General features: G+C 39.2%; 1 protein-coding gene across 1 annotated transcript in view; it reads left to right on the top strand.

The window, feature by feature from the left end:
- KDM4C (lysine demethylase 4C) overlaps positions 1-27,616 on the top strand; it is a gene marked incomplete at its 3' end in the record, with an annotated part of 396,913 nt that overhangs the window by 67,308 nt on the left and 301,989 nt on the right. Inside the window, exons 5-6 of the mRNA XM_042781719.1 lie at positions 12,554-12,603; positions 26,564-26,667. Of these exons, the coding sequence (XP_042637653.1) occupies positions 12,554-12,603; positions 26,564-26,667 (154 nt within the window). The remainder of the gene's footprint in view (positions 1-12,553; positions 12,604-26,563; positions 26,668-27,616) is intronic.

Raw genomic sequence — 27,616 nt, 5'->3', positions numbered from 1 at the left:
TAACTGTTAGATTTTTTTTTAATCTCTTCTCTTCAATTGAGATTTTGTCCTTTCATTGTGATCTTTTGAAAGAAGCTAGTTGGGTGCTATCAGGAGTTAAGGGTGCTTTGTCTTTCACACCTATCAGGTAAGGGTCTGTTGGGATAGGGTCTTAAGAGATAGTTTGAGATGGATTTGGGGGCTATACCTAAAGCCTCCTTAGTCTGCCCGTAATGCAGAAAACCAAAACCAAACTCACTGCCATCGAGTCGATTCCTACTCATAGCAATCCCCATTGTGTTTCCGAGGCAGTAAATCTTTACGGAAGTAGATTGCCCTAACTTCTTTCCATGGAGTGGCTGGTGGGGTTGAGTCACCATCTCTCTGGTTAGCAGTCAAATGCTTTTCGCACTACACCACTAGAGCTCCTTCAGTAGTATAGGGCAGCTAATTTTTATTTTAAAGTTAATTTCTGTGTCATTCCCTAGGCTATTTAGACTCTATTTTTAAATTCACTTTAGCAATACTGTCTGCATTGGATTTCTCTAGATTGAGGCTACTTTGTTGAGATTTTCTTGGTTCCTTAATGGTTTTCACATCTAGGGCCAATGTTGCTTGGGTATGCTGATTCTGGTCTCACTTCTCTTTGTGTGTTGCCTTCATTCTTCTCTCTGGCTCATACCTTCCCAGTTGTCTCCCAGAGGGGAAAGCTGCCTCCCTGGGTCATTGGCCTGGCTCAGCTCCTGTGCACATCTGTTGGCTAAATCATTGAGGCCAACAGTTTTGAGGCACTGTAGCCTTGCTTAGGTCCTGAGGTGCCGCTGTGGTGGTAGAAGCAGAGTTTCCCCCCATTAGAATTGCATGTTTGTAGTTAGTTGGTGAGGTACCTCCTCCTTAGGAGGGTGAGTGCTATTTTCTGCATTATGAGAAAGGAGTGCTGTCCAAGGGGAGAAAACAGACCCATACAACATACAAAATTCCCAAATATACTTTCACATATTTGCTTAAAATCTTATGATGGCTGATGGAATTACCATCATCTGGTTGTTAATTCATTCTTTGCAAGATTTGAAAAAAATATCCTATGGGGATATTTACTTAAGATGGAATATACATATATTTAGGATATCAGCATCATTAATGTGTGTGCTCTGCTTATTTCTGCAAATGCATTTTGAGCAAGTGATTGACTGTTTTACCCAAAGCCCAGACAGAGATAGGAAGCAGATCTCTGCACTGGCCCTGAAACTCCAAATCTGTTTTGTAAACTTTTTCCTGAGTATTTGAGTCAGCATTGCTCACTTTTCTTGTGGTTTCTGTAGCTTAAGTAGTTTGTACCACTTTCTTATGTCCTGTCCTCCTGGGGCACCTTTTTCATTGATCTATGCATTTTGCTCCTGCCTCTCCATTAAAAAATTGTGATTTGGGTAAAAGTTTACGGAGCCAATTCATGCAAATTAATTTTCCATACAGCAGTTCATACACATTGACTGTAATTTCCCACAGTGTAACAGCTCTCTTCCCACTTCCTCCCCATGTCACCTTTTCCCTGTGTCTTTCTTTCCTATGCATTCCTGCCACCTGAACTATCTCCCTGTGCAAATACTGCCTTTCTGATCTCCCATGATTGATATAAAGGGTGTACCTACCTGGTGTAAATGTTCACCTTGTATGCCTTGTTTGATTGGAAGTCATGTGAGTCCAGGCTTGAAGGTGACCAGAGGCCATTGTCTTGGAAGTGTCACCAGTCTCCATCAGACCAGTTAGCTTGGTCTTTTTTATGATTATTTATTTATTTGAAAATTTTTATTGTGATTTGGGTGAAAGTTTACAGAGCAAATTCATTTTCCACACAGCAGTTCATACAAATTTTGTTTCATGACATTGACTATAATTCCTCACAATGTAACAGCTCTCTTCCTACTTCCTCCCCATAGTCACCTCTTCCCTGTGTCTTTCTCTCCTATTCATTCCTGTCCCCTGAGCTATCTCCCTGTGCAAGTACTGCTCTCCTGTTCTCTCATGACTGATCATTCTAAGAAGTGTATCTACTTGGTGTAAATGTTTACCCTATATGCCTGTCTTTTGTTTGACTGGAAGCCATGGGAGTGAGTTCAGTTCCAGGTCTGGTGGGTAGCTAGGAGCCATAGTCTATGGGTGTGTGTGTGTCTCTCACTAGTCTCTATCAAACCAGTAAACCTGGTCTTTTTTTTTATGATTTTGGGTTTTGTTGCACATTGTTCTTTGACTCTATCCAAGATCTCCTGCACTGATTGATCCCTTTCCAAGTGGTTGACAGTGGTAGGTTGGCATCATCTAGTTCTTCTGGTCTCAGGGTCATATATGCTGAGATTTGCATGGTTCACTAATCCCTTGGACTAATTGTTTTCATGTGTCTTTGGTTTTCTTCATTCTTTTTTGCTTTGGATGAGGACAGATTGATTGTTGCATCTAGATGGCTGTTTGTAAGCTTTTAAAACCCCTGTCACTACTCAGCAAACTAGGATGTAGAACAATGTTTTTGTGTAGTATGTTCTGCCAATTGAGCTTGATGTTTCCTGTGACCATGGTCTTGAGTCCACAGGTCCAACAACTCTCTCCATCAGGGTGGTTGACTGTGTCTAAGAAGTTCTCATAATGTTAACCCCCTTGTTAGTTACATTTATATGGATGCTCTTACAGCATATACAAATATAGTATATGAGCATATTTTTCATTTATTACCAATTTATAAAGTTACTATATTTAATTTAGATTTTTTTAGAGATGGTATTTCTTTGTTTAATGTTTGATCCTATTACAAAATGTTGCATCTGTGTTTGCTGATTTATGTTTTTTTTGTTTACTTATTCCCATTTATAGTTACTGAGCATCCCTGTCAGGTAGTGGGCTAGGTGCCAGTGATACTACCTTGGTGAGCAGGGCAGAGTGGTCTTCCTGAAGCTTACCGTTTAACTATTCAGCTTTAATTACACTTCCCTGTTTTTCATAGCAGTAGCAGGGGCCTTGTTAGCCGCAAAGTTTTAGTGGAATCAAAATTTTAAATAGAATCCAAATCTCATACTCTTATATGAGAAGACTCATGGATAAACTAGAAAGAATGTTTTTGTGATTAGTTGCTATTTTGGAAAACACTGCCTAAGTGCAGAGCTTTTCAAACCTTTCATGAGTGAAAATTCCTTCAGAAGAGCAACATATAGAACTGAAAAATAAAGGGAAGGCTGATCTGGGATTTTCCCTTCACCTCCTCAGGAAACCCTGGGAATCCTAGGGTGACAGGGGATGGAGTGTCATGAAAGACTATTTGAAAGCATCTAGAACTTGCAAAAGGACTTTATCACTGAAGGTGTTATCTGTTGAGTACTTTGGAGAGGTCAATATTAAGAAGTAAAGATTTCTTTTAAGTTGTTCATAGTTGACATCAACTAATAATTCATAAATACCTTTCTTTCATGAAATAAATTAGTAGTATGCAAGACACACCTATAATTTAAAGAATGTTCAGTAGAATAGGTAATATGAAATATGTTATTTTATTTTATTTTTTTAATTGTGATTTGCGTGAAAATTTACAGAGCAAATACACTTTCCTTACAGCAGTTCACATATACTTTGTCTCATGATATTGACCACAATTTAGCACAATGCAACATCTCCCCTCCCACTTCCTCCCGATAGTTTCCTCTTCCCTGTGTCCCTCTCTCCATGCACTCCTACCCCCTGAGCTGTCTCCCTGTGCCTGAGCAGTCCTTCTTTCTCTCATGCTTATTCTTTCCAAGGAGTGTATCTACCTCAGGTAAATGCTCAACTGATATGCCTGTCTATTGTTTGGCTGGAAGTCACAGGTGTGCGTTCAATTTCCAGACCTGAAGGGCAGCTCGGGGCCATAGTCTCAGTGGTTCCACCAGGCTCCCTTGGGCCAGCAAACCTGTTCCCTGCTTTTTTTTTTTTTTCCCCAAATGATTTTGAGTTTTGTTCCATATTGTTCTCCCTGTCTATCTAGGATCTCCTACAAAGATTCTCTTCCAAGTGGTTGACAGTAGTAGCTGAGCACCATCTATTTCTTCTGGTCTCATAGTCATATAGGCAGCAGATCGGATGGTGTACCAGTTGCTAGGACTAATTGTTTCCATGAATTTTTGGTTTTCTTCATTCCCCTTGGCTCTGGGCAAGGAGAGACCCATCGTTGCATCTAGATGGCAGCTTTTGCAAGCTTTTAAGATCTCAGTCGCTACTTGCCACAGTAGGAGGTGGAACAATGTTCTGTGTAGTATGTTATGCCAATTGAGCTTGATGTCCTCTGTGACTATGGTCCCGAGCCTTTCTTTCATGGAATAAATTAGTAGTATGCAAGACACACCTATAATTTAAAGAATGTTCAGTAGAATAGATAATATGAAATATGTTATTTCTTGGGAGCTCTGGTAGCATAGTGGCTAAGGCACTTGACTGCTAACCAGAAGGCAGGCGGTTCAAACCCACCAGCCACTCCTCGGAAGGAAGGTTGGGCAATCTACTTCCGTAGTGATACTGCCTTGGAAACCCAAGGAGGGGTCGGTGTGAGTCGGGGCCGACTCGACGGCAAACAACAACAACAACAACAACAAATGTTATTTCTTAATAATTATGTTTTGTGTAGCTGTTACAGTAAAACCTGTGAAAGCTAGAGCCTGTTTAAGGCAGAAACCTGTCAAAGGTGGAAAACTTATGAGACCCAGAAAAACAAGGCAGTCCAGTTGCATTACGGCCCTCGCAGGTTTCACTGTATTAGGTCTTCTAATCATTATTTTAGACAAAAAAAGTAACTTATTAATGTTTCTAGTTGCTCACAATACAAACATAAGTGTGTAGGAATATGAACAATAGTTTAGCTCCCTGTCTAGATACAGATTTATTCACTGAGATGACCTCTGTTAGGATTCCCCTGCATGCTCTTCACTCATGGCTCCATACAGACTGGCTGCTACGTTTCATTTTCACCTAAGTGGCCTCTGGTGACATAGTGCCTAAGGCATTTGTTGCTAATCAGGAGAAGGTGGTTCAAACCTACCAACTGCTCCTTGGAAGGAAGGTTGGGCAATCTACTTCCATAGTGATACCATGGAAACTCAAGGAGGGGTCTTTGTGAGTTGGATCTGACTTGATGGCAGTGTGTTGCATTTGTTTTGTCCTGTCAAGAATGGGTGTGGTGGCATGCGAAGGTAGCTCAACTCTAGATCAACTTCTTTACTCGGGGGGCTTTTGATGTGGTGCCCTTGTAGGGCTTTTGCTTGGACGGCAAGGTGTCTGGGCTGAGGCTCTAAAAAGGTACTAGATCAAAAGTCCCTGAGAAAAGAAGTTGAGATGCTTTCAGGCACCCAGCTTGTGGTTTTTAGGACTGATCTTTGAGTGACTCCTTAAAACGTGTCCATCATCATTGTTGTAGCTAAGGTTGCTGGGGAGGCCACTTTGAGATCTGAGTGCTGCAGTTTCCTGGGGACTACTCTGGGAGGACCCCCAGGAGGGGGGGAGTAAGGCAGGATTGGGCAGAAGGGTCAGTTGGACTGTGATGCCATTGCAGTAAAGCCCTCCATAGATCTCACAGGCAGTCTGGAGCTGACATGACCCTCCAGAGATGCCCTCAATTGAACAAGGGGCAAGGTCTTTATTCCCCGTTCATTTCATGTGGGGATGTGACCTTGTAGGAGGAAGTCTGACCTTGAGGTGAATGTGGTGATCTGTGAGAGATTTGATGAGAGTCTTGTTCAGAAAGAGGGCGGTGCCATTAGCACTGCTTTCCCCTCAGTCATGTCTTCTGTTCCTCACATTCATCAGTTTCTAAGACCTAGAAATGAAGGAAACCATGTTCTGTTTTCCACAGTTAGCTAATGAGATTTCATAATTTAAAATATTAATGCTTAAAATTTAATCAATGCAGAAATATTACAACTTATTTATCAACATCATCAGTAATTTGAAAATGTAGCATAACCATATATATAAAATCTGTAATTTTCTAGTCTTTTTTTGACACTATTGATTAGTAATTTGTCTTGATTAAAAAGTATGTTGTAAATTAGTTACTTCATAAATTATGAGTTTTGTGAAATAAAATATAGGTATTACTTTTTGATTCATTAAATTTTCTGTAAGAAGAACAAAGGAAGACTTTAGGTAGGTTTTTGATGGCTTTTTTCTTGTATCTGTAATTCATCTAAAATGCTATTGTTTTTTTTTTTTATTTGGTACAATCTATAACTTGAGTTTCAAAGTAATTTTTTTGGTTTTAAAATTGGGTAAAGGCAAGAAGGAATAGCTGAGAGGCATCTTTTGTTTGACTGTTGGAGTCTGTTCTAAAGGCTGGATCCCACTCCAGTGATGTCAGTGATCACTGTAATGCATGGGGTAGACTCATTAGCTCCTCTATTAGTTTTCTAGTATTACTATAATAGTACTACAAAGTAGGTGACTTATAAGAACAGAAGTTTATCATCTGACAATTCTGGAGGCTAGAAGTTCAAAATGAAGGTATCAGCCATATTGATTCCATCTCTAGGCTCAAGGAGAATCTTCCATGCTCATCTCCTAGCTTCTGGTGATGGCTGGTGACTATGATGGTCTTTGGCTTGACAGTGCATTACTCCACATTTCTGCCTTTATCTTCACATGGCTCTCTTCCCTCTGTCTCTCTCTCTTTTCTCTTTTTATAAGGACACCAGTCATATTGGATTAGGACCCACACAATAGCTGCAGCAGTGGGCTCAAACGTACCTACTATTGTGAAGATGACACAGGACTGAACAGCGTTTTGCTCTGTTAGACATAGGGTTGTCGTGAGTTACAAATGACTCCACAGCATCTAACAACAACTATTCTAGTATGGCCACATGTTAACTAATAACATCTTCAAAGACCCTATTTCCAAACAAGGTTACACTCAGAGGTACTGTGGTTAGGACTTCAATATATATGTTTTTGAGACAAAGTTCAATCCTGAACAGTCCCAGTTTCTTCATTCCTGTTGGCATGGCCATGTTGATTGATGGGGAAACAGGAATGGAATAGGGGGCTAGAATCAGGTAGTCTGGGGTTGGCTACCAACTCTATCATCCACTTTGCTCCAGTGGTTTCCTTATCAGTGGAACTGAATGGTAATAAAATTTGACTTACAGGCTCTTAACACAAGGTCTTATGTGTTATAAGTGCACAGCAAATGGTACTTTTGGTGAACTGTAGTAATTTATCGGTCAGTTATTTATTTATTTTTTCAGTGAGCTTTTCAATCTTTTAGTTACTGTAGAAAGCAGGAGGGGAGGATCAGTTCAGTTATCCATCTGAAAGTTGACCTTGGGGACCTGGGCATGACTTTTTAGCTGGAACAACTATGGAGAAAACTACAGTAGCAAGCAGAAACAAAAATAGGAGGAAGGCACCATCTTACACACAGTCTCAGCAGGAGTGGGGAGCAAAGGCCAGGCCTGTTTTAGGAATGACCAGTGTGAGGAGGGTGTGGATCTGGGAGGGTTTTCCCCTCTGTTGCTCTGGTTGGCACAGCAGGGGATGCTAATACCCATTTAGTGAGAGCAACTACAAAGTCACAGAGGTCTGACTGAAGTACAAAGAGGTCTAATCCTAGGGGAGAAAATGTGAAGCAGAGAAATGGATCTAGTACTAGTACATTTAGAAAAATATAGCTTTACCTGCTGTTTGAAATGGCAGACTGACTTACTCAGTTCAAGAGTGTGTTTATGTTGCAACCACCAGACTAATACCATTTTAGATCAATTTTTTCAGTAAACCACCCAAATATGTACTTAGAGGCATTTATTCTGTTTTCTGTGGTCTTTAAAATAGATCATTTAAAAAAAAATTATTCATAAAAGACTTTTCATGTTTTAAAAAATTACTCTGTAAATAATCATATTAGTATATTCATATGTATGCAAGTGATTCATAGTTTTACTATTACATACTTGAGGGTATATGATAGCAGGCATTTTTTTTTTTTTGGTGGTTTTCAAAGAATGCAAAGAAATATGAAGTATGTTCCATACCCTCAAATATTTATGTACATTGAGTAACTGTGGCCTGGCTCAATCAGAGCTTCCTATACAAGATAGGTTAGAAGAGATAAGTTATGTGAAAATTTCTGGGTTGCAATACACATTCTTCCCCTCATAGAACTCAAACCCTATCAAGATGCAAATTACTTATGCACATCAAATAACAGCTACCCATGAAAAGTAATAGATAACTAATAATATATGAATACGTAGATGAAGGGGTCCAGAAGGGAGAAAAGGGGTGAGATTGCTGAAGTTTATAATGGTCAAAGAAAGCTTCCTGGGGAGGTGGAATCTAGGCAGGGATTGTAAAGTTGGTGAGATCTGAAGCAGAAATAGCCTGGACCAAGTAGTGGCAGAGAGTAGACAGAGAGATGTGGGCAAATTGGCAAAATTTCCCATTGCAGTAAATTGCTTGATGTGGCCCTTCTAGCCATTGTCCTCCATTCTGTGATGTTTTGTAAATGTCATTATCCATGTCTATTTGGGGTGGTGTGGTAGTTAAGGTCAGGTATCAACTTGGCTGGGCAGCTGGTAGTAGTCATTCCATATAATGACTGGCAATCGACTCTGTGATGGGATTTAGGTTAATTCTGTTGGGGCAACACAGGTGGAATGTATCTTGAGTCCTGCCTTGCTGGAGGGTATAATTCATATCACCACCCTTAGCTTCCCTGAGGGTATACCTACGAATCTCCTGGGAAGATTCGCTCTCCTCTTGCTCTGGCTTTGTGTCTTGTATCATCCTCATCTCACCCCTGGATTTGGGACAGCAGCCATCATCTGATCTGCTGATTGAGGTTCATCAAACCCCGAGAGTTGGGAGGATCCGCCAGACGTACTCACGGACCTGGGACTCGCCAGCCTGCCAGCCTCCAGCACTTATTATGTGAGACGAACCCTTGGGTGTCTGTGAGTTCTGTGAGGCGTTACAGCAAAATACAGAACCCTAAGACTGGGGAAATTACTGGGAGGAGGAGGAGGAGTTAATGTCTGAAATGATGGAGTGGCATGATAGTTTGGACATTTGGGGCATCTTTGACCTCCGCCTCATGGGGACCGGCCTCGTGCTGATCTTTCTAAGAGAAATTGTTCAAGCACCCCATGAACACATAAAAGGTAGAACACGTGAAACTTGAGTATTGATTTGGTGTTACCACAGACAACTCCCACAACTCTGAGGAGTTGGGTGGATGAGGGTGTCATGTACTAAGATATGGGGAACTCCTTTCTATGCCTTTTTTGAGCTCTGAACCTCTAAAGCCAACTAGCTATGGAACAATTCCACTCGGAGGCCTTCAAACACAGTTAACCAAAGCTTAATCCTCCATTGTATTCTTCCCAGACCGCTTCTCCTCTAAAGCATAGGGGATGATCATGAAGCCTGGGTAAAGGAGAGTCTGTCAGGAAAGCAAGGTAGCACTAAACCATAGAGCCCTGAGGAACCTCAGTATTAGGTTTGGCAAGAGCAGAAGGTAGAAAACCACTGGAAATGGGTTGAATCATGAAACCCAAGGGAAAGGATTGTTTCAAGGAACTGGTTAAAAATTCCAGAGAAGCCAATGTAGGTAAGGCCTAAAAAATATGGTAACCTTTGTCCAAGCATTTTTAGAAAGAGTCATAGAAAGAGGATCCAGGTTGCATTGGGTGTGACTGTGAATGGGAACCAAAACTCGGGCGAAGACTGAGTGTGCTCTAATGACAAGAACAGAGAGATGTTGGGTGGTAGCAGGATGAGGGACTCAGAGAAAGTTTTTTTTTTTTTTTTTTTTTTTTTAGGTGCGAGAGATGATCATGTCCAAATGTTGATGGGAAAGGGTCAGGGGCTAGGCAGGCAATAAGTATTATTAAGGTATTATTTCTAAAGAAATTATTGAGAATCACACCTTTGCAAAATTGCCAAATTGTTGTTTATTGCCATCGAGTTGATTCAGGCTTGTGCAAGCCCATGTGTGCAGAGTAGAACTTCTTAATAGGGTTTTCAGAGCTGTGACTTTTTGGAAACAGATTGCCAGGCCTGTCTTTTGAAATATCACTGAGTGGGTTCGAACCATCACACTTTTGGCTGAGTAGAGTGCATAAGTGTTTGCACCACCAGGGACTCCTGTCCTTGAGGTAGTAGTATACTAAAGTGAAATTCACAGAAGTTTGGATGTTATCACAGTAATAGTATTACAGACTTCCTAGCAGCATGCCAACCAATAGGTGCTCCTCCCCAGTCACTAGCTCTCATTCAGGGCATTCTGTTTCAGTTGTGATCTGACAGTGGCATACATTGATAAATAAAAATATTTTAGATGAAGAATATTAACATATTCTTACGAAATAGAAATCTTTTGTGGATTGAGTTGTATTTATTATTCATCTTTTTCTTTTGTATAAAGAAGTTAAATGACATTTTTTTATACTAGCTGCTACATTCATGGAGATAAGTTTTTAGGACAATTATATTGGGAGGTTAGATTTTCCTTTTTTCCACATGCCATTTAAGTAGAAATCAAGAGCCCCAACTCCACCCATCTACCTTGAATGCAACTTGTCCTTCACAGCTCATGGATTTTCTATGCATTACAGCTCTGGGAAAGACCCCTGGAGAATGAAGAGAAGGCAAGGAAAAATGGAGAGACCATGCTAAAAGTATGGAGTCCTGGGAAATGCAAGTCCTGGGAGTGAGAAAGCTTTGACAGAAATAGGCATTTGATTGGGTCAGGAAGTTGAGGCTGGCAGCAACTGACCCTGAGTCTGCTGGACTGACCCTAGGAAATAAGGTGTCTATTTTCATCATTACTTACCCTTTCTTCCCATTTCTTCATTTTCCATGTTCACTTCTCCCTTCTTTTCTACATACTTCTTAGCTGTGTGCACTGCAGTTCATCTGCCCTATGCTATAAAAAGTTTGAGCATAAGATGTAAATATTATTTAACATAACACAGAATCAATAATACATCTAAATTAATGAGGGCTATTGGGGTGGGGAGCTATGAGGAGGTCGAACCTGTTATGATTTATATCCCAAAAGGAGTAAACGGAGGGTCAATTGGGATAGAACCATCTTGTTTCACTTTTCCCTCTTTGCTTTGGCAGATGAACAGACTTGAGTTTTCTGTGAATAGATGGTTGACATTCAGATAAAAATTAACTTCAATACTAAGTTTTCAGAAGAAAGCAAATTCATACATTTTAACAGCTCCATCCGTGTGTCCAACCTTCTGTGGGCAGGCATACACTTATTATGTGCGTGTGCATATGTATGCCAGGTGCATGCTTGTGGATGTATTATGAGGGGGTGACCCGCTGGACTATGTGGCATTTATGTACATATGCTATGTGTTTTCTTGGTATTTTTGATGCTATAAACCAGGGTAAGAAATGGCCATAAATATACATTGGATGACTGTCATTTAATTATGCTAAAATTTTATCTCCCCAGTTCAGTTGGAATAATTTCATTAGCAGTGCTTTAAGGGACAGAATATATGGTTGAATTTTCTTTTAGTAAATTGCCTAGTTATATTGGATCCAATTAAGTTTTGCATATGTTATCACTATGACTAAATGCAACCAACTGTGGTATTAAGTAAAATTATTTTAGTAAAAAGTAAGTTGTACTTAATATATACTGAACTAGCAAACATAGTAAATGCAGATCTTCAAAAATAACACATTGTTTTTACTTAAAGCATAAAAATAATCATTTACATATTTTCCCCCAGATCCTTATATATTCTCATTAAAAAACACCATATAATTTAGCATTTGCATAGAATATTATGAGAAGTAATTGTAAAATTGTTAGGAAGTTTACAGTAAAAAATTCCAATTACTTTGATAAACATCAAGATCTAGAAATGATTGTTTCTCTTCTTCAAGGGTGAAAATCATTTTTACTATAATCAAGATTTTAAAAGTCATAATCATGAAATAAGTAAATAAGTAAACGTTGCTTAAGACTGATATTTCTTTAATTATCTAATGATTTTTTTTTTAATTGTCTGTTGGAAAATTACAGTGGAAAAATAAATGTTGGCGTAATAATTTTGCATTCCATCTCACTGTCAATAAAAATATTTTAGATGTTAAAACAAACAAACACCTACCTATTCTTCCGAAAATAATAATAGCCCAAATGAACCAACCACAAATGGAAAAACATATACCAGAAATAGCCCAGGAGACCTGGCTGCCATGCTACTGGGGAGAGAGGTTCTAGTCTCTTTACTGGGTTAACTACTCTCCCCTGGCTAGAATGCTTTATGGGCCTTGGGCCTTTGTTTTCTCATCTATAAAATGTGGTTTGGCAGTTGAACTGAGACATTGAAATAGGTGGTTTCTAAGTACCCCCCACCCCCACCCCACTGTCACATCTGAAGGGTATCACTCTGTGATTGTTTTCCTAGTTTCTACTCAGTTCATCTAAGTGGAGTTTGTGGTTGGAAATGTTCTTACAGGACATAGTTTAGGAATAGATGTCCTTAGAATACTAGCTGAAAAAGTATCAACCTAAAATTTTTATGTATGTTTACAATTTTAGGTATGCTATACCCCCGGAGCATGGAAAACGTCTTGAAAGACTAGCTCAAGGTAAACATGCTTTCAGTGTTTCTTATCTAGACAGGTTCTTTGTTTTTGAGGCATTTCACAGTGTAGATTGTCACTCTGCTAATTTTATTCTTTTGAAGCTATTGGCATTTTACTGTATCTCTAATTGAACGATTTAAATTTTCCACCCTAATTTGTGAATGTTTCTGTCAGTTGCATTATCTTCATGGTTATTTTAGTTGGCTGCTTAGTATTTCATCAAGTGATTGTACTTAACCTATTTTGGTTGTTGCCAGTTTATTTTTCTGTTTCATATAATATATTCAACATCACTTCAATAATCCCTTCTTTAAGTTATTGTTGTGGAATCTTGGGATGCAAGCTCTCTAGGACTACTTTCATGTTGCTGTGTCATTTCCTCATAGTGGGGGTAAATCACCGACTGACCCCCAGTTCCTCTGTGGTCCAGTGGGTATGGTGGAATTATGAAGGTACTTGGGCACATATGACTGTTCATCTCCTTGGACTGGCAAAATTCAATGCACTTTATTGGAACTTTAGTTTTTTTGGCTTTGTACGTCTTCAGAGAGGGATCCCTTTTAACACAGTAGTTAAATGCTCGGTTAACAATTCAAACCCACCAGCCACTCTGTGGGAGAAAGTTGTGGCATTCTGCTTCTGTAAAGATTACAGCCTGGGAAAACCTTGTGGAATAGTTCTACTCTGTCCTATGAGTCAGAATGAACTCAGAGCCAACGAGTTTGATTTGATGTTTGGTATCTTCAGAAGGACCAAATCAAAGAATTCTCCTGGAAGCTCTATTGATGGTTTTGCTCTGTTTCAGACTAGACCTTCTGTCTCTTCCTCCTTTCTCTTTTTTCTTAAAGATACATCAGACAGCCTTGCCCTGTCTACTTATACATGGGTGGAGAATCAGTCTCATCCTCTGCCATCCATATCTTCTGTTTTCTAGCCACTACTCCCAAGAAGCAAGTAGGCTGGTAGAGACTTATTTTCAGACTATGGATTCCATTTGAGTGACAACTAAGGAGCAAGACATCCTGCTTTTATTCATGTTTGAATTCTCTGTAAGAAGTGGCCTTGTAGTTAGATGCTGATTTAAGTTTCATTGTGATGGTTGGTTTGAATTCTATTACCAAAACAAAGAACCTGTTGCTATCAAGTCAACTCAGATTGGGGACTCTGTGCTACAGAGTAGAACTGCTCCACAGGGTTTTCTTAGCAATAATCTTTATGGATTGTAGATCACTGGGCCTTTCTTCCGTGGCACTGCTGGGTAGGTTTGAACCACCAACCTTTAGGTTAGTAGAGGAATGCAAACCATTTGCACCACCCAGGGACCTCTTTCCTTCTGTTAGGTGAGGAACTTTGTCCCCCCATTTGATAGGCTTTGTTTAATAATGAAGTAGACATGCTGAGAAACTCCATTCTTTGGGTAATCCTGAGCAGAAATTGTTAATGGCATGTAAAAATTACATTCTCCCAAATTATGGAGGAGTATTAGAGGGAACACTTACAATATTACATATGGGAGAAGCATTGTTGTACTTTTGGCAAGCTAATAACTATACAGCCCCAGTGCTTTTATAATTTAATACATTATAGTAATATTAGCAATTCACTTGTAATTTTGAACTTTGTTTGGGACCATTGTAAAGGTGGCTGAGAACTGATACTGGATAATAGATTACAGCAGAACTTGGAAGATGATTACCATCATCTTTATGTACACAGGCAATGAACTTTTGGCTAAAACTGTATGCTGAACTACCCTTTTTTCAGTAATAATTATTTCACCATTTCCTACTAACTTCACCACCAGAGAACTTTTAAAATGAACTCAATGCAAATTTTACAGTGCAGAGTACCACACTAAAACTTTTGATGTAAATGCTCTCTGTAAAATTTATTTAATCAGTAAGAAGTTAATAAACTTGAAGACTGAACCAAAACTTTAAACTCAATTGTGTGTTTACTTAAAACTGTTTTGCAGCATTATTTTGAGAAGTGAAACAAGGGAAAGACCTTACAAGAGAGTGGAGAATTTGCTTTAGTTGACCAGATGCCTGCCAACTTAATTGAATTCTTCTGAATAATTAAAATGATAAAATAATGCAGTAAATGTGATGGAGCATTATAGAATGTCTAGGTCAAGGCAGCACTTGATACATAAAGTTAAAAGCAGGCTCGGATATTTTCCATTATCTTGTCTGCACATCATAATTACTACACTTGCCTTTTATGCATGAGTGGTTTCATCTCTGGTTTCTATTGAAATTTTGATTGACTGTGGCACCTACAAATATTTTATCTGAAAGACATCAGGCCTGTAGCTAATAAAGCCAGCAGCTGGATTTTTGCCCTTCAGCTGCTTTCTCATTTCTACAGGTTTTTTACAGTTTAATGTAGATATAATGTAGTAAAAAAAATCTCATGGGAATTGTTGCAGTTTTTAAATTTGTTATGCTTGTCTGTAATACCATTACATTCTTTTTGATTTTTGGTTTGATACAATTGAATGGAAAGTTTAGAGGAGTGCAGCAGTACAGTGCTAAATCACAAGTGGCAGTTTAGAAGATTTTCAGTTTTTAAGATGTCTAAGTCTCATCTGCTTCGAAATCAGACAATATCTTTGCTGTTCTATTAAGTTAAGCAATATATGGATTAGAGTAGATGGGAGACTATATTCCATTTGTCCTTTACTGTGAACCAAATGCTCATATTAAAAGAAAAATGGAAGATGATTTACTTTGGGGAAAATTTTTGGTTTCTGGGAAAGGAATATGAGGACTCTGTATAGTCTATTTTGGAAGTTGATGGATTGCTAGCAATCTTGTTTAAAGTGACAGTATAGTAGAAGTAAGTTCATTCTTTAGATCTTTACTTATAACACGTTATAGTTTTGCTGCCTTATGACAAAAGCAGTATTGCAGCAAGATGGGACTAAACAATGATTGTTTTTAGGATTAATTCAGTTCATGCTTTTAAGCAGTTATGTGTGTTTAAAGCATAGTAATTTTGATAAAGGAGCCCAGGTGATACAGTGGTTAGGTGCTCAGCTGCTAATCTAAAAGTTGACAATTCAAACCTAGTAGCCCCTCCACATGAGAAAAATTTACGAAAAGATACCACAGGATTCTTTTCAAAATATTTAAAATTACTAAACCTTAGGGATCACTTTTATTATGATTATATAACACGTCTGAATTCAACCTGCCTAATATCTTCTAAGTGGAAGAAATAATCTGGCAATTTGCTCTTGTACAAATTTACATCCTTGGAAACCCTACAGGGCAATTCTACTCTGTTGGAATTGACTTGACACAATGTTTTTTTTTTTTTTTTTTAAATCTTGACAAAGCTGGAAAGGAAGGATGGGACCACATTAGGAAGGACCTAATGCTATAAGGACAGTGGTGGTTCAGTGGTAGAATTCTCACCTTTCACGTGGGAAACCTGGGTTTGATTCCTGGCCAGTGCACTTCATGCACAACCACTATCTGTTGGCTAGTGGAAGCTTGTATGTTGTTATGATGCTGAACAGGTTTCAGTGGAGGTTTCAGACTAAGGGAGACCAGAAACAAAAGCCTGACCATTTACTTCCAAAAATAAGCCAATGAAAACCCTGTGAATTGCAGTGGTCCTTTCCATAACTGATCATGGGGATGACTCAGGACTGCACACTGCTTCATTCTGTTGTGCATGAGGTCACTATGAGTTGACACCAGCTAACAACAGCAAGGCAGAGTGAAGCCTCAAAAAAACCAAACTCACTGCTATGGAGTTGATTCTGACTCATAGTGACCCTACAGGACAGAATAGAACTGCTTCATAAGGTTTCCAAGACTGTAAATCTTTACAGGAGCAGACAGCCTCATCTTTTTCCTGCAGAGGGGCTGGTGGGTGTGAACCAATAATCTTTTGGTTAGCAGCTGAATGCCTTAGCCACTGCACCATCAGAGCTCCTAGAATGAAGCCTAAGAAGCGATAATTTCCTTCTCAATCCCAGTTCTTGAATGATAAGATAATGGCCTCTAAACAACTAAATCAAGCCAAACTCACTGGCATCAAGTTGATTCTGACTCACAGTGGCCCCCTTTGCCTAAGGCATTTGACTGCTAACCAGAATGTTGGTGGTTCAAAGTTACCAGTCACTTCTCGGAAGGAAGGTTGGACAATCTATTTCTGTGGTGATACTGCCTCGGAAACCCAAGGAGGGGTTGCCATGAGTTGGATCCGACTCGACGGCAGTGAGTTGGGTTTCTGAGGCAGTAGATCTTTATGGAAGTAGATTGCTCAGTCTTCCTTCTGTGGAGTGGCTGGTGGGTTTGAACTGCCACCTGCATATGTTGGCTTCTCAAGTAGAAATATAACGGTTACTAGATTCCTCTGTGCTTAGAGCAGCTCATGGGTTCTTTTCATAAATGCTAAGAAATTTCATATGTGAATCAACACATCTATTTCTAATACCATTTCCCACATAAGCAATCCTTCTGTGTTAATTCTGTGTTCTTTTACTTAGCATTTGTATGTATGGTTGCTATATGTGTAAAGCCTCATGTCAATCTCATAAATATTGTGAAACTATAACTGTCTTAGTTATGTAGTGCTGCTATAACAAAAATACAGCTGCGAGGCTTTAACAAACAGAAATATATTTTATTACAATTTAGAAGGCTAGAAGTATGAATTCAGGGTGCCAGCTCCAGGGGAAAGCTTTCTATGGAGGAAGGTCCTTGTCTCTTCTGTGTGTCTGCTCTTGGGCGATCTTCATGTGATTTGGCATGTGGCATCTTTCCCCCTCCCCCAGTTGCTAGCTTGCATTTAATCTCTCTTATATCTCAGAAGAGATTGACTCAATATACACCCTACTCTAATATGGTTCATTAACATAATAAAGACAACCTATTCTCAAATGGGATTATCACCACAAGCAAAGAGGTTAGGATTTACAACACATATTTTTTGGGGCACACAGCTCAACCCATAACATACTACCTTTTGACCCTCCAAAATTCATGTCCTTCCCATGTGCAAAATAGATACACCCCATCACATTATCCCAAAAATTTTAAATCAACTACAAGTCCAAAATCTCATCTTCTGAATCATCTAAGTCAAATATGGGTGAATCTTTAGGCATATTCCATCCTGAGGCAAAATTCTTCTTCATCTGTAAACCTGTGAAATCTAGACTACAAATTAGCTGTTTCCAAAGAACAATGATGGAACAGGCACATGGCAGACATTTCCATTACAAAGAGGAGAAAGTAGAGGGAAAGAAGAGAGATAGCAGGCACCTAGGTAGTCCAAATCCCAGCAGAACAATTTACATTAGCTTTCAAGTCTTGAAAATAATCCTCTGTTCTCTGAGGCCCTCCAGACTCCCAGTGTTGGCTGTGCTCTCTAGATTCTGGGTGGAAGTTCGCTGTACCTTTCAGGCTCACTGGGACAGCAACTCTGTTCCTTTGGCTTTGGGCAGCCCCATTCTCTTGGTCCATCTGAGTGGTGACCCCACCCACTTGGCCCCAGCAGGCCTCATTCTTCTGCCTCTTGGGGATGGCACTCCTATCACCTAAGCTTTGTGCAGCAGCCCCATCCTCTTGGCCAAACTGAATGACAGCCCCACACTCCAGAACTGAGTTGGGGAAGTTCTGACTCTTTGAAACCTAGGAGGCTGTGGTTCTACTCTTTGAGACTCTATCGGTCATGGTCTCACTCTTTGTGACCTGAGAGGCCATGGCCCCACTCCTTGAAACCTAGGCATCACTGCTTCCTGTATTCCTTTTAACTAACAGTCCTGCTGATCTCTGAGCTGCTCCAGGGTTGAGTCTTATCTATTAATGGAGGACAGCAGATGTAGCTCCTTTGGCCTGTTTTCTGTCTGTAGAATTCCAAAAAGCAGACAACATTCTCTCTTTTCTCTTTCCCCTTTAGTCTAGTCTAAGCTGTTGGGTGTTCTGTTGTGGCAGTTGGATTGATCCAACTGGATCCAACTGGATGGCAGGCTTAATCTCTTTAATAAAAGATTATATAGCCACATCCTTGGGAACATTCTAGGACACATGACCTTACTTTGTACAACAGAATTTTCCATATCTTTTAAGTTTTGTTTTCATTTTGCACAGTTCATTTTTAATTGCATCACTTTTCCTTCAGTTTACTATAGACATCAAAGAGAAACCATGTGACCTCTTTAAGACTTTGTTTAGAAATCTCCTCACTGAGATATGCAAGTTCCTACGTTCTACCTTCCACCAGACATTTGAACATAATTCAGACAAGTTATTTGACACTGCATAAAAAGCATTGTCCTTCCTCCATTGTCCAATCATATGTTCATCATTTTCTTTTAAAGCCTCACCAGAAGCACATTTAATGTCCACGTTTCTAGCAACGTTCTGTTGCTGGTGCCATACCTATTCTCTAAGAAAGTAGAGACTTTCTCTATAGCTCTTCTCACTTCCTTCTGAGCCTTCACCAGAATTGTCTTTGACTTCCATAATTCTAGCAGCAGTCTCTTCAAGGCAATCTGTGCTTTTACTATGGTGGTGGTGTTGTTGTTAGGTACTGTCAAGTTGACTTACAGTAACTCATAGTGACTCTTTGTACAACAGAATGAAACACTGCCTGGTTGTGTGCCAGCCTTATGATCCTTGCCGTACTGGAGCCCGTCATTGCAGCCACTGTGTCAATCCATCTTGTTGAGGGTCTTTCCCTTTTTCACTGACCCTTTGCCTCATCAAGGAGTTCTGGTGGCATAGTGCCTAAAGCACTTGACTGCTAACCAGAATGCTGGCAGTCCAAACCCACCAACCACTCCTCAGAAGGAAGGTTGGGCAATCTATTTCCGTAGTGATACTGCCTCAGAAACCCAAGGAAGGGTTGCTGTGAGTCTGATCTGACTTGACAGCAGTTTTTTGGTTTGGTTACTTTACCAAGCATGATACCCTTCTCCAGGGATCAGTCCCTTCAGGCAACATGACCAAAGCAGGTGAGATGAAGTCTGGCCATTCTTGGTTCCAAAGAGCATTGTGACCACTTCTTGGGGACAAATTTCTTCATTCTTCTGGCAGTCCATGGTATTTTCTGTATTCTTCTCCAGCATCATGATTCAAAGTCATCAGCTCTTCTCTGGCATTCCATATTCATTGTGTAGTTTCTGCATGCATATGAGGTGATTGAAAATACATGGCTTGGGCTAGGCACACCTTAGTATTCAAAGTGACACCTTTGCTTCTGCTATGCTACTGTGCTTTTACTATTAGGCACTTTAGAACTCTTCTAGCCTCTACCCATTACCCAATTCCAAAACCATTTTCACATTGTAGGCATTTGTTAGAGCAGTACGCCACTCTGAGTACCAAATTCTGTCTTAGTTATCTTATGCTACTATGACAGCATACCAGAACTGTGTAAGTTTAATGAACAGAAATTAATTTTCTCACAGTTTAGGAGGCTAGAAATTTACATTAAAGGTTGTTGGCTCTAGGGGAAGGTTTTCTCTCTCTGTCAGCTCTGGAGGAAGGTTCTTGTCTCTTTTGAGCTTCTGCTTCTGGGAGATATTCATGGGGCTTGGGATATATGTTCCTTGCCGCCTCTACTTGCTAGCTTGCATTTTATCTCTTTTATATCTGGAAAGAGATTGATTTAAGGTACACTCTATTCTAATCCTGACTCATTGACATAACAAAGACAACCTGTTCCCAAATGGTATTATAGCCACAGGCAGGAAGTTAGGATTTACAACATGTGTTTTTGGTGGATACAGTTCAATCCATAACAGTTATAAAAGCTATCAAACCAAACTTGGGCAAATTTCAATTTTACTAAATGAAATTGACTTAATCATAATCTGTTGCTAGTATGAGAATGTATTCTGCGTGTCTAATTTCCCCTTCCTCCTTTCCTCCTCCCATTTTTCCTTCCTTTCCCAATGATTAATCACTAATTTAAATTTCTCCAAACTAGTGTTTGTATACCCATAGAAAATGTCACTAACCTTTGATTTTGAACTTTTTTTTCCCCTAAACTTGAAGCTTTTGGGGGATTTAATAGTAGCAGCATGTGTTTATATTTGAGTCATATGAGATTGGGATGGATTTAAAAACAATTCCTTAGTTATAACTAATAAATTATAAGTAAGCCAGTTGACAATTTGGAGACCTATTTGCCTAAGAAAAGAAGACACTTTTTCCATTTTTTAAATAATATGTCTGCTGCATTTTAAAAGCAATTTTAAAAGATTTAATGATTTTTTGGGGTTAAAGCTATTGAAGTGAAATTTGAAGTGAGCCTTGGTGCCATAGTGATTTAGCACTGACTGTTAACTGAAAGGTTGGTGGTTTGAAGCCACCAAACAGCTTCACAGAAGAAAAGACCTGGTGTTCTGCTTCTGTAAAGCCTACAATGTTGGAAACCCTGTGGAGAAGTTCTACTCTTGTCCTGTAGGGTCACTATGAGTCAGAATTGACTCGATGGCAATGGGTTAAAATTAATCTATAGTAAAAGTTCAGTGAGTTTTGAGAACTGTATGCAGTGGTGTAAGCACCACCCTTATTGAGATATAGACCATTGCCATCACTCAGAACATTTCCTTGTACCTTGGGTTGGTTAATTTCCTCCTTGTCAGACTCTGGCCACCATTAATCTGATTGCCATCCCTATAGTTTTGTCTTTCTAGAATGTTGTATAAGTAGAATCATAAAGTATGTAGACTTTTAGGTCTGGCTTCTTTCACTTGGAATGCTGCATGTTAGATTTACATCACAATCTAGGACCAACCTTTGGGTGCCTTAGCACCTGGTCTTTGAGAGGGCTGATGGAGTTCTGTGTTGCAGATCTGCCCACTGTGCTTTGGCAGCTTAGCAAAGGTTACCATGGGTTGTTCCAGGGGCTTCAGGACTTTGTTAGGGTCACTGGAGTACAAGCTCTTTATCATGTCCACCTTTGATCCCTCTAACATGCTGTTTAGATTGGATGCCCAGTTACAAGGGCCATCTTTGCTTTCCTGCCTCTGTTTAGTAACCTTCAAAAAGAAAAGTAATAGCTAGTTGATGTTAGTGTGGTAAGGAATTGGCAGCTAGCAGTGTGCTATGTAGATGGCTTAAAGGAGCTAGCTATATACCCTCAACATCAAATTACTGAGTGGCCTGATATAATTTTGTGTTACTGCTCTTTTCCTTCCTCTTGGGTGCTGTAACCACTAGAATTATTTTTCTTGAAATAGATGTTTAAACTGTCTTGCTCCATGGATTCTGTACAATATTGTAATGTTTATTTAAAATAGATTTTTGTATTAACAGTTAACAATTGAAGGAACCTTGGTGGTACAAATGGCTGCTAAACAGAAGATTGGTGATTCAGACCCACTTAGTGGCTCTTCAGGAGAAAGCCCTGGAGACCTGCTCCCATAAATATTACAGCCTAGGAAACCCTAGGGGGCAGTTCTACTCTAATCCTGTATGGTTGCTATGAGTCAGAATTGACTTGATAGCCCACAACAACATTTAACGTTTGAGTAGAATAATATTTTAGAGACATAGTTTCTTTTTTCCAAATTGCTCTTTAACTTTTCCCACCTTACTAGCCAGGTACCTTTTCATTGGAAGCTCATTGCTCTACCTGTCATAAAAACCTTGATGTGTTATTTCTATCACTGTCCATAGCTTGGGTTGTGAAATAACTGATCATCCTTGCTGTCTGGTCTTTTAGTTTTATAGGATTTTTACTTTGAAGCTCTTTTGTGAGTCAATTAGATTCCAGACTGAAATTTAATATACTGTTTTAAAAGAGACTGAAGGAAAGAATGGAAGAATTTACAGCATAATACAAAGTAAAGAATGAATCAGTATGGTTATAAACTAAGTCATGCTTAACTGTTAGAACTCTTTTTTTGGGGGTCAAATGAAGTTTGTGACCAGAACTGTCGTAAGACCCAAGAGAATGAACTGGCTTTTACCGGTTGGTCACTACTGAACATCTACGGCAATTCCTCAGTTTGTTCTCTAGGTCTCCCAAAACTGTGACCCACCATTTCAGCTAGGCTGCAACCCCGGTGGAAGTGGAAGATTCATTTAGCCAATATGGTGACTAAAGGCAATATGGTGAAAATGAGTAATCGTGGCAATAAATGCTAATGTTTACTGACTGTTACTTTGTGCCAGGTATCCTGCTACATTTCATAGACATTATCTCATTTGATTCCCATAGGAATTCAGTAAGAGAGATATTAATAATATCCCCAGTTTACAGATGAGAAAACTGTGAGGCATCGAGAGGTCATGAGACTAGTTAGTCAAAGCTAAGTGAGCACTGGAGTTGTGATTGGAACTTATGTCTCTGTGAGGCTAAGTTCCCAAGTTCTTAACACCTGTTATTCTCATTTGTTATGCTGTCCATGTGGACCAGGTGAAGCTGGGAGAACACAGGCTTTGGACACTTAGGACTTAGGTGTAAAATGTACCTGTGCTATTTATTAACAGTGAAAGAGTGTTTGTTTGTTGTGAGCATTAAAGGAGAGAGGGAAGCTAGTGCTCAAGTAAGCTTGTTTATTAAATACCTGTAGGATTGGCTGTCATTTATATAAAGTCTCATAGCTTTCACCCATAACTGACTGCTTCTTAAATGCTTCCACCAAAATTTCACTGCAGGAAAGGAGAGTGAAGTCTCTATCCCAGCCTGCTCATGCAGGTGTTGTATCTTGCACCCTGGATATTGTGTTCCTTTTTTGTAAAAATGAGCCAGACAATTTAGTGCAACAAATAGATGCTGCAGAGAGATATGCCACACTTACCCTGGATATTCTTCAACATGTGGCCCACCTGGTGACTGTAGGGCACACACGAGATATGGCAGTAGAATGCTAGTTGCTGTTGCCACCATTGGATTCTACTTCAATGTAGAATTTTTCTTCGCCCCATCTTCTTGATGCTCAGGTTTGTGGAAGATGGGCTCTCTCATTGGTATTGTATAACCTGACCATCTGGAAAGCTATATGAATGATTGTTCAATATAGTAGTAACTCACTGCTGTGGAGTCGGATCTGACTCATAGTGACCCCTCCCTGGGTTTGCGAGGTGGAATCTCTATGGAAGTAGATAGCCCAGTGTTCCTTCTGAGGACTGGCTGGTGGGTTTGAATCACCAGTCTTCTGGTTAGCAGTGAAATGCCTTAGGTACTATGCCACGAGAGCTCCCAAATATAGTGGTAGCAATGAAATATGGTAACTTCTAGAAAAAAATTCTCCTAAATAACTTACTTAAAAATTAAAAAAAGAACATAGATAAAATAAATATTCTAATATACAAAAGTGATTCCCATATGATAAATTCATTTGTAAAAATTTTGAATGCATCATGTTGGTGACTTTTGAGAAGTTTTAAGTGGAATTTTTAGTTAAATGTTACTTTTCTGTGAGAGCTGATTGCATTTCACATAGATGACACCAAAACTGATTTTTTCTCATTCATTATGAAAGAAATGCACCCTGGTGGCATGGTGGTTAAGAGCTCAGCTGCTAACCAAAAGATGAGTGGTTTGAACCCACAAGCTCCTCCATGGAAGAAAGATTACTGCCTTGGAAATCCTATGAGCAGTTCTGCTCTGTTGTATAGGATCAGTATGAATTGGCAGTGGATTTTTTTTTTAAAATCTTTTTTATGAATGACACATTTCTTTAGCTAGTATTGTTCTGAGTCTTTAAAATAGCTTTTTCAGCATCTAATAGTACTCTGAGTTTATGTGCTTGCTTATATGTTGAATAAAATACTTTTGGTAGACTATGGAGTGAGGGTGAGTATGAACCATGTACATCTGCTAGTATCTTGAGTTAAAATTCATTTTCACATGCATGCTCTGTGCATAATTTGTGCCGTTTATGATATGTTTTCCAAGGTGATGTAAAGTATTATTCTGATAACCTGTTGTAAATATAGATTCTGAACCAATATGAAGTTCTTAATATACTGCAAATTACCTTCCTTCAGTGGTTTTCAATTTATATTAACTTATGACCGGTCACCACATTGTTCACATCCTGATTACAAATCCATATCAAAAGAAAATTAAATGGACTCTTCTTTCTTCATTGATTTTAATTTAAAACTTAATTCATTTGGTGCTGCACAAAGTTGCAAATTTGAAAAGTTTGATAGATTCATTTGAATGTATTATTAAGATATTTCCATGGGTTGTGAGTTTGGGGATGCCCAGCTGTGGTCTTGTTCTCTGACTGTAAGAGTCAGTACTTAGATGAACACTGTGAATGGATGGAAAGTATCACACTAATATAAGTCTATCTATTCATCTCCATCCATCTGTTTTCTTTCATGGAGTTGCTTATTTGGCTTAGTGTTTGATTCTGTATTTATGTGTTATGAATATTACTGTAAACAGAGGGCTGCATCAAATGACCACATAAGGCACACTCAATCCTGTTTATTCCTCTTGGCATTATAGAAACTGTTTCCATTGACATACACTTTTCTGTATTTCCATTTCCCTCTTTTAAAAATCCAGGTACAGATGCTTAAGCTGAACAACTAGTGTTTGAAGATCATTACTCATTCCCTTTCTCTTGGCTGTTGGATTAGTTTCCTTCTGATTACGTATGGCCTTATGGTGGCATCAATAAAGGCTTATTTACTTAAAAAATATCCCAGTGACATGCTTCCATTCTACCAGGTCAAAATTCTTTCATCAAATCGGTCAGACTCCTGAGTTACGGGTGCTGGGGGCCAGCAAGGTAGATGAGTGATGTTTCTAGTGGCACTGTCTTCATTTGGCAGTGGACGAGTTGGACAGCATGTGCTTCTCCATGTGCTCCACAGACTTCCTGGTGCCTTCTGTTTTCTTTCCATGTTCTCCCTGTGTATCTCCTCTGTTTGTTTCCTCCTTCTCTTCTTTCTCCTCTTGCTTTTCCACTCTCTTCACCATGTGAATGAGGAAGGTGAAGAGCAGGCGGTAAGTTTATTCATTTCCCTTTAGCTTGTATCTGTGAGTCAATGGGAGTCTGCCCCAGACAGACTAGTCTGCAGGACTGAAGTCAGTGAGGGAGGAAGACAGCTCTGGTTTGGGTGCATGATGTTCTATTGAGTGAAAGGGTTGCCATCTGCTTTGTTCCCACACTGTCACACCTCCTGGTTTCTAAGCATTTGACTGATGCTGGCCAGGAAGTGGATTCTGGAACTTAGTAGCCATTAGATCTAAATTGATCAGAAAGAAACAGAAAAAAAGTGGGGAACTTCTTGTCTTCTGTGTGTCTGGCATTGGCATAAATGCTTCTGGGATGATGCCTGCATGGAGCCTAAAATGAGGAATTCTTCTGTTAATACACCCTTACCTCTCTAACCTCCCTTAGTAAATTTTGTCCATTTTGCAGATAATAAAAAACAGAATCTGACTCACTGTCATCGAGTTGACCCTATGGGACAAAGTAGAACTGCCTCATAGGGTTTCCAAGGTTGTAGTCTTTATGGAAGTAGACATCTCATCCTTCTTTCACCCAGCAGATGTTGCTGTTGTTAGATACTGTCAAGTGGGAAGCAGCTCTCACTTACTTGGTTTTGTGGAAAGTGCTTCTTGTTAGGTGCCATCGAGTCAGCTCCGCCTCATAGCAACTCTGTGTACAACAGAGTGAAGCACTGCCCGGTCCTATACCATCCTCACAATCCTTTCTATGCTTGAGCCCATCGTTGCAGCTACTGTCAGTTCATCTTATTGAGGGTCTTTCCTTTTTTGCTCATCTTGTGCAATATCTTTTTGTAAAGAAGGTCAACCTTTGGTGATGTAAATATGCATGCTTTAAGTTTGAAGAATTCAGATTCTAATTTAGTGCCAGAGTTTATTATTTTGGTTTGTTGGTGATGTGGGTCTATATTGTATAAATTTGTCATTCTATAAGAACACTAGAATTAAAAATAATCATCTCAAATTTCATCTTGATTGAGACAGTGCTGCTTGTATTTATTGTTCTGTTTAGGTTTTTTCCCAAGCAGCTCGCAAGGATGTGAAGCATTTCTGCGCCACAAGATGACGCTGATCTCTCCTTCAGTGCTCAGGAAGTATGGCATCCCCTTTGACAAGGTATATTACCATTGCTCTTTAACAAATTCAGTGTGAGTGTGTGTGTGATTTGTATTTACAGTGAATTTAACATTGGCTAATGTGTCTTTGGCTTCAGTTAAGAATTTTAGAGAATGGGCAGAACAATTAATATTTTATAACATCAATTATTTATAGAAATGTTAATTTGAAATTAACTTTATTTCTGGATACATTTGCTGGAGATTTCATGCTGTTCACTTATAAAAACACTGAATATGTAGTACTTCTACATTAAAGATGGAGTCTTTTTTTTTTTTTTTCCTTTTTACAAACAACATGATATATGTGTATGTGATCTATCTTTAAAACAAATTCAGAGTAATTATTATTAGCAGTTGGGCTGGTTAGAATCAGTGATTATGACACCACTGTGTTATCTCATAACAACACATTTATTACATATACTACAATTGAGATTCCATTATGGATAAAATTCCCTGGTGATTTAATGATCAGATATTGCTTCTTTGGAGTATTTCTGAAGACTAAGTTGTACAAAACTCAGTACATACTGGAACCCTTTTTGTGTCCATGGATGATTATGGAATCAGAATTATTACTGAGAATGAACATTTTTATGTGAAAAAGCTGAAGTGAAAAAGGCTTTGACCAGACAAATGAAAGCCCTCTGTCAGTTGGAAAAGGATTAAGTATTTAGCTACTTGCAGAAACATTAAAAAAAATAGCTCCACTTTCCTTTCCATCTTTTATTTGACTTTTCTTCCCATAATCTTTCTGTTTTCCACCTTAGAAGCTATTCACTTGTGAATAAATCTTTACCTCTTATTAATCTTAGGTCCTTAAAGTGGTACTTTGTTTTTCCTTTTTTCTTGAGGCTTTGTTCAAAGTAGAATTTTTCTAAGTTCCTTAGAAAAAGGCCTCGTGCCTGATGTGGTCCCTGCTCCCTAGGCTTATAGGTTCTCCTCCA

This window comes from Orycteropus afer, unplaced genomic scaffold, assembly GCF_000298275.1.
Source record: "Orycteropus afer afer isolate SDZICR_OR568_19922 unplaced genomic scaffold, OryAfe1.0 scaffold00156, whole genome shotgun sequence".
NCBI classification, from domain to species: domain Eukaryota; kingdom Metazoa; phylum Chordata; class Mammalia; order Tubulidentata; family Orycteropodidae; genus Orycteropus; species Orycteropus afer.
Note: the sequence above shows the minus strand (reverse complement) of the source record. Positions and strands in the feature narration are given on the sequence as shown.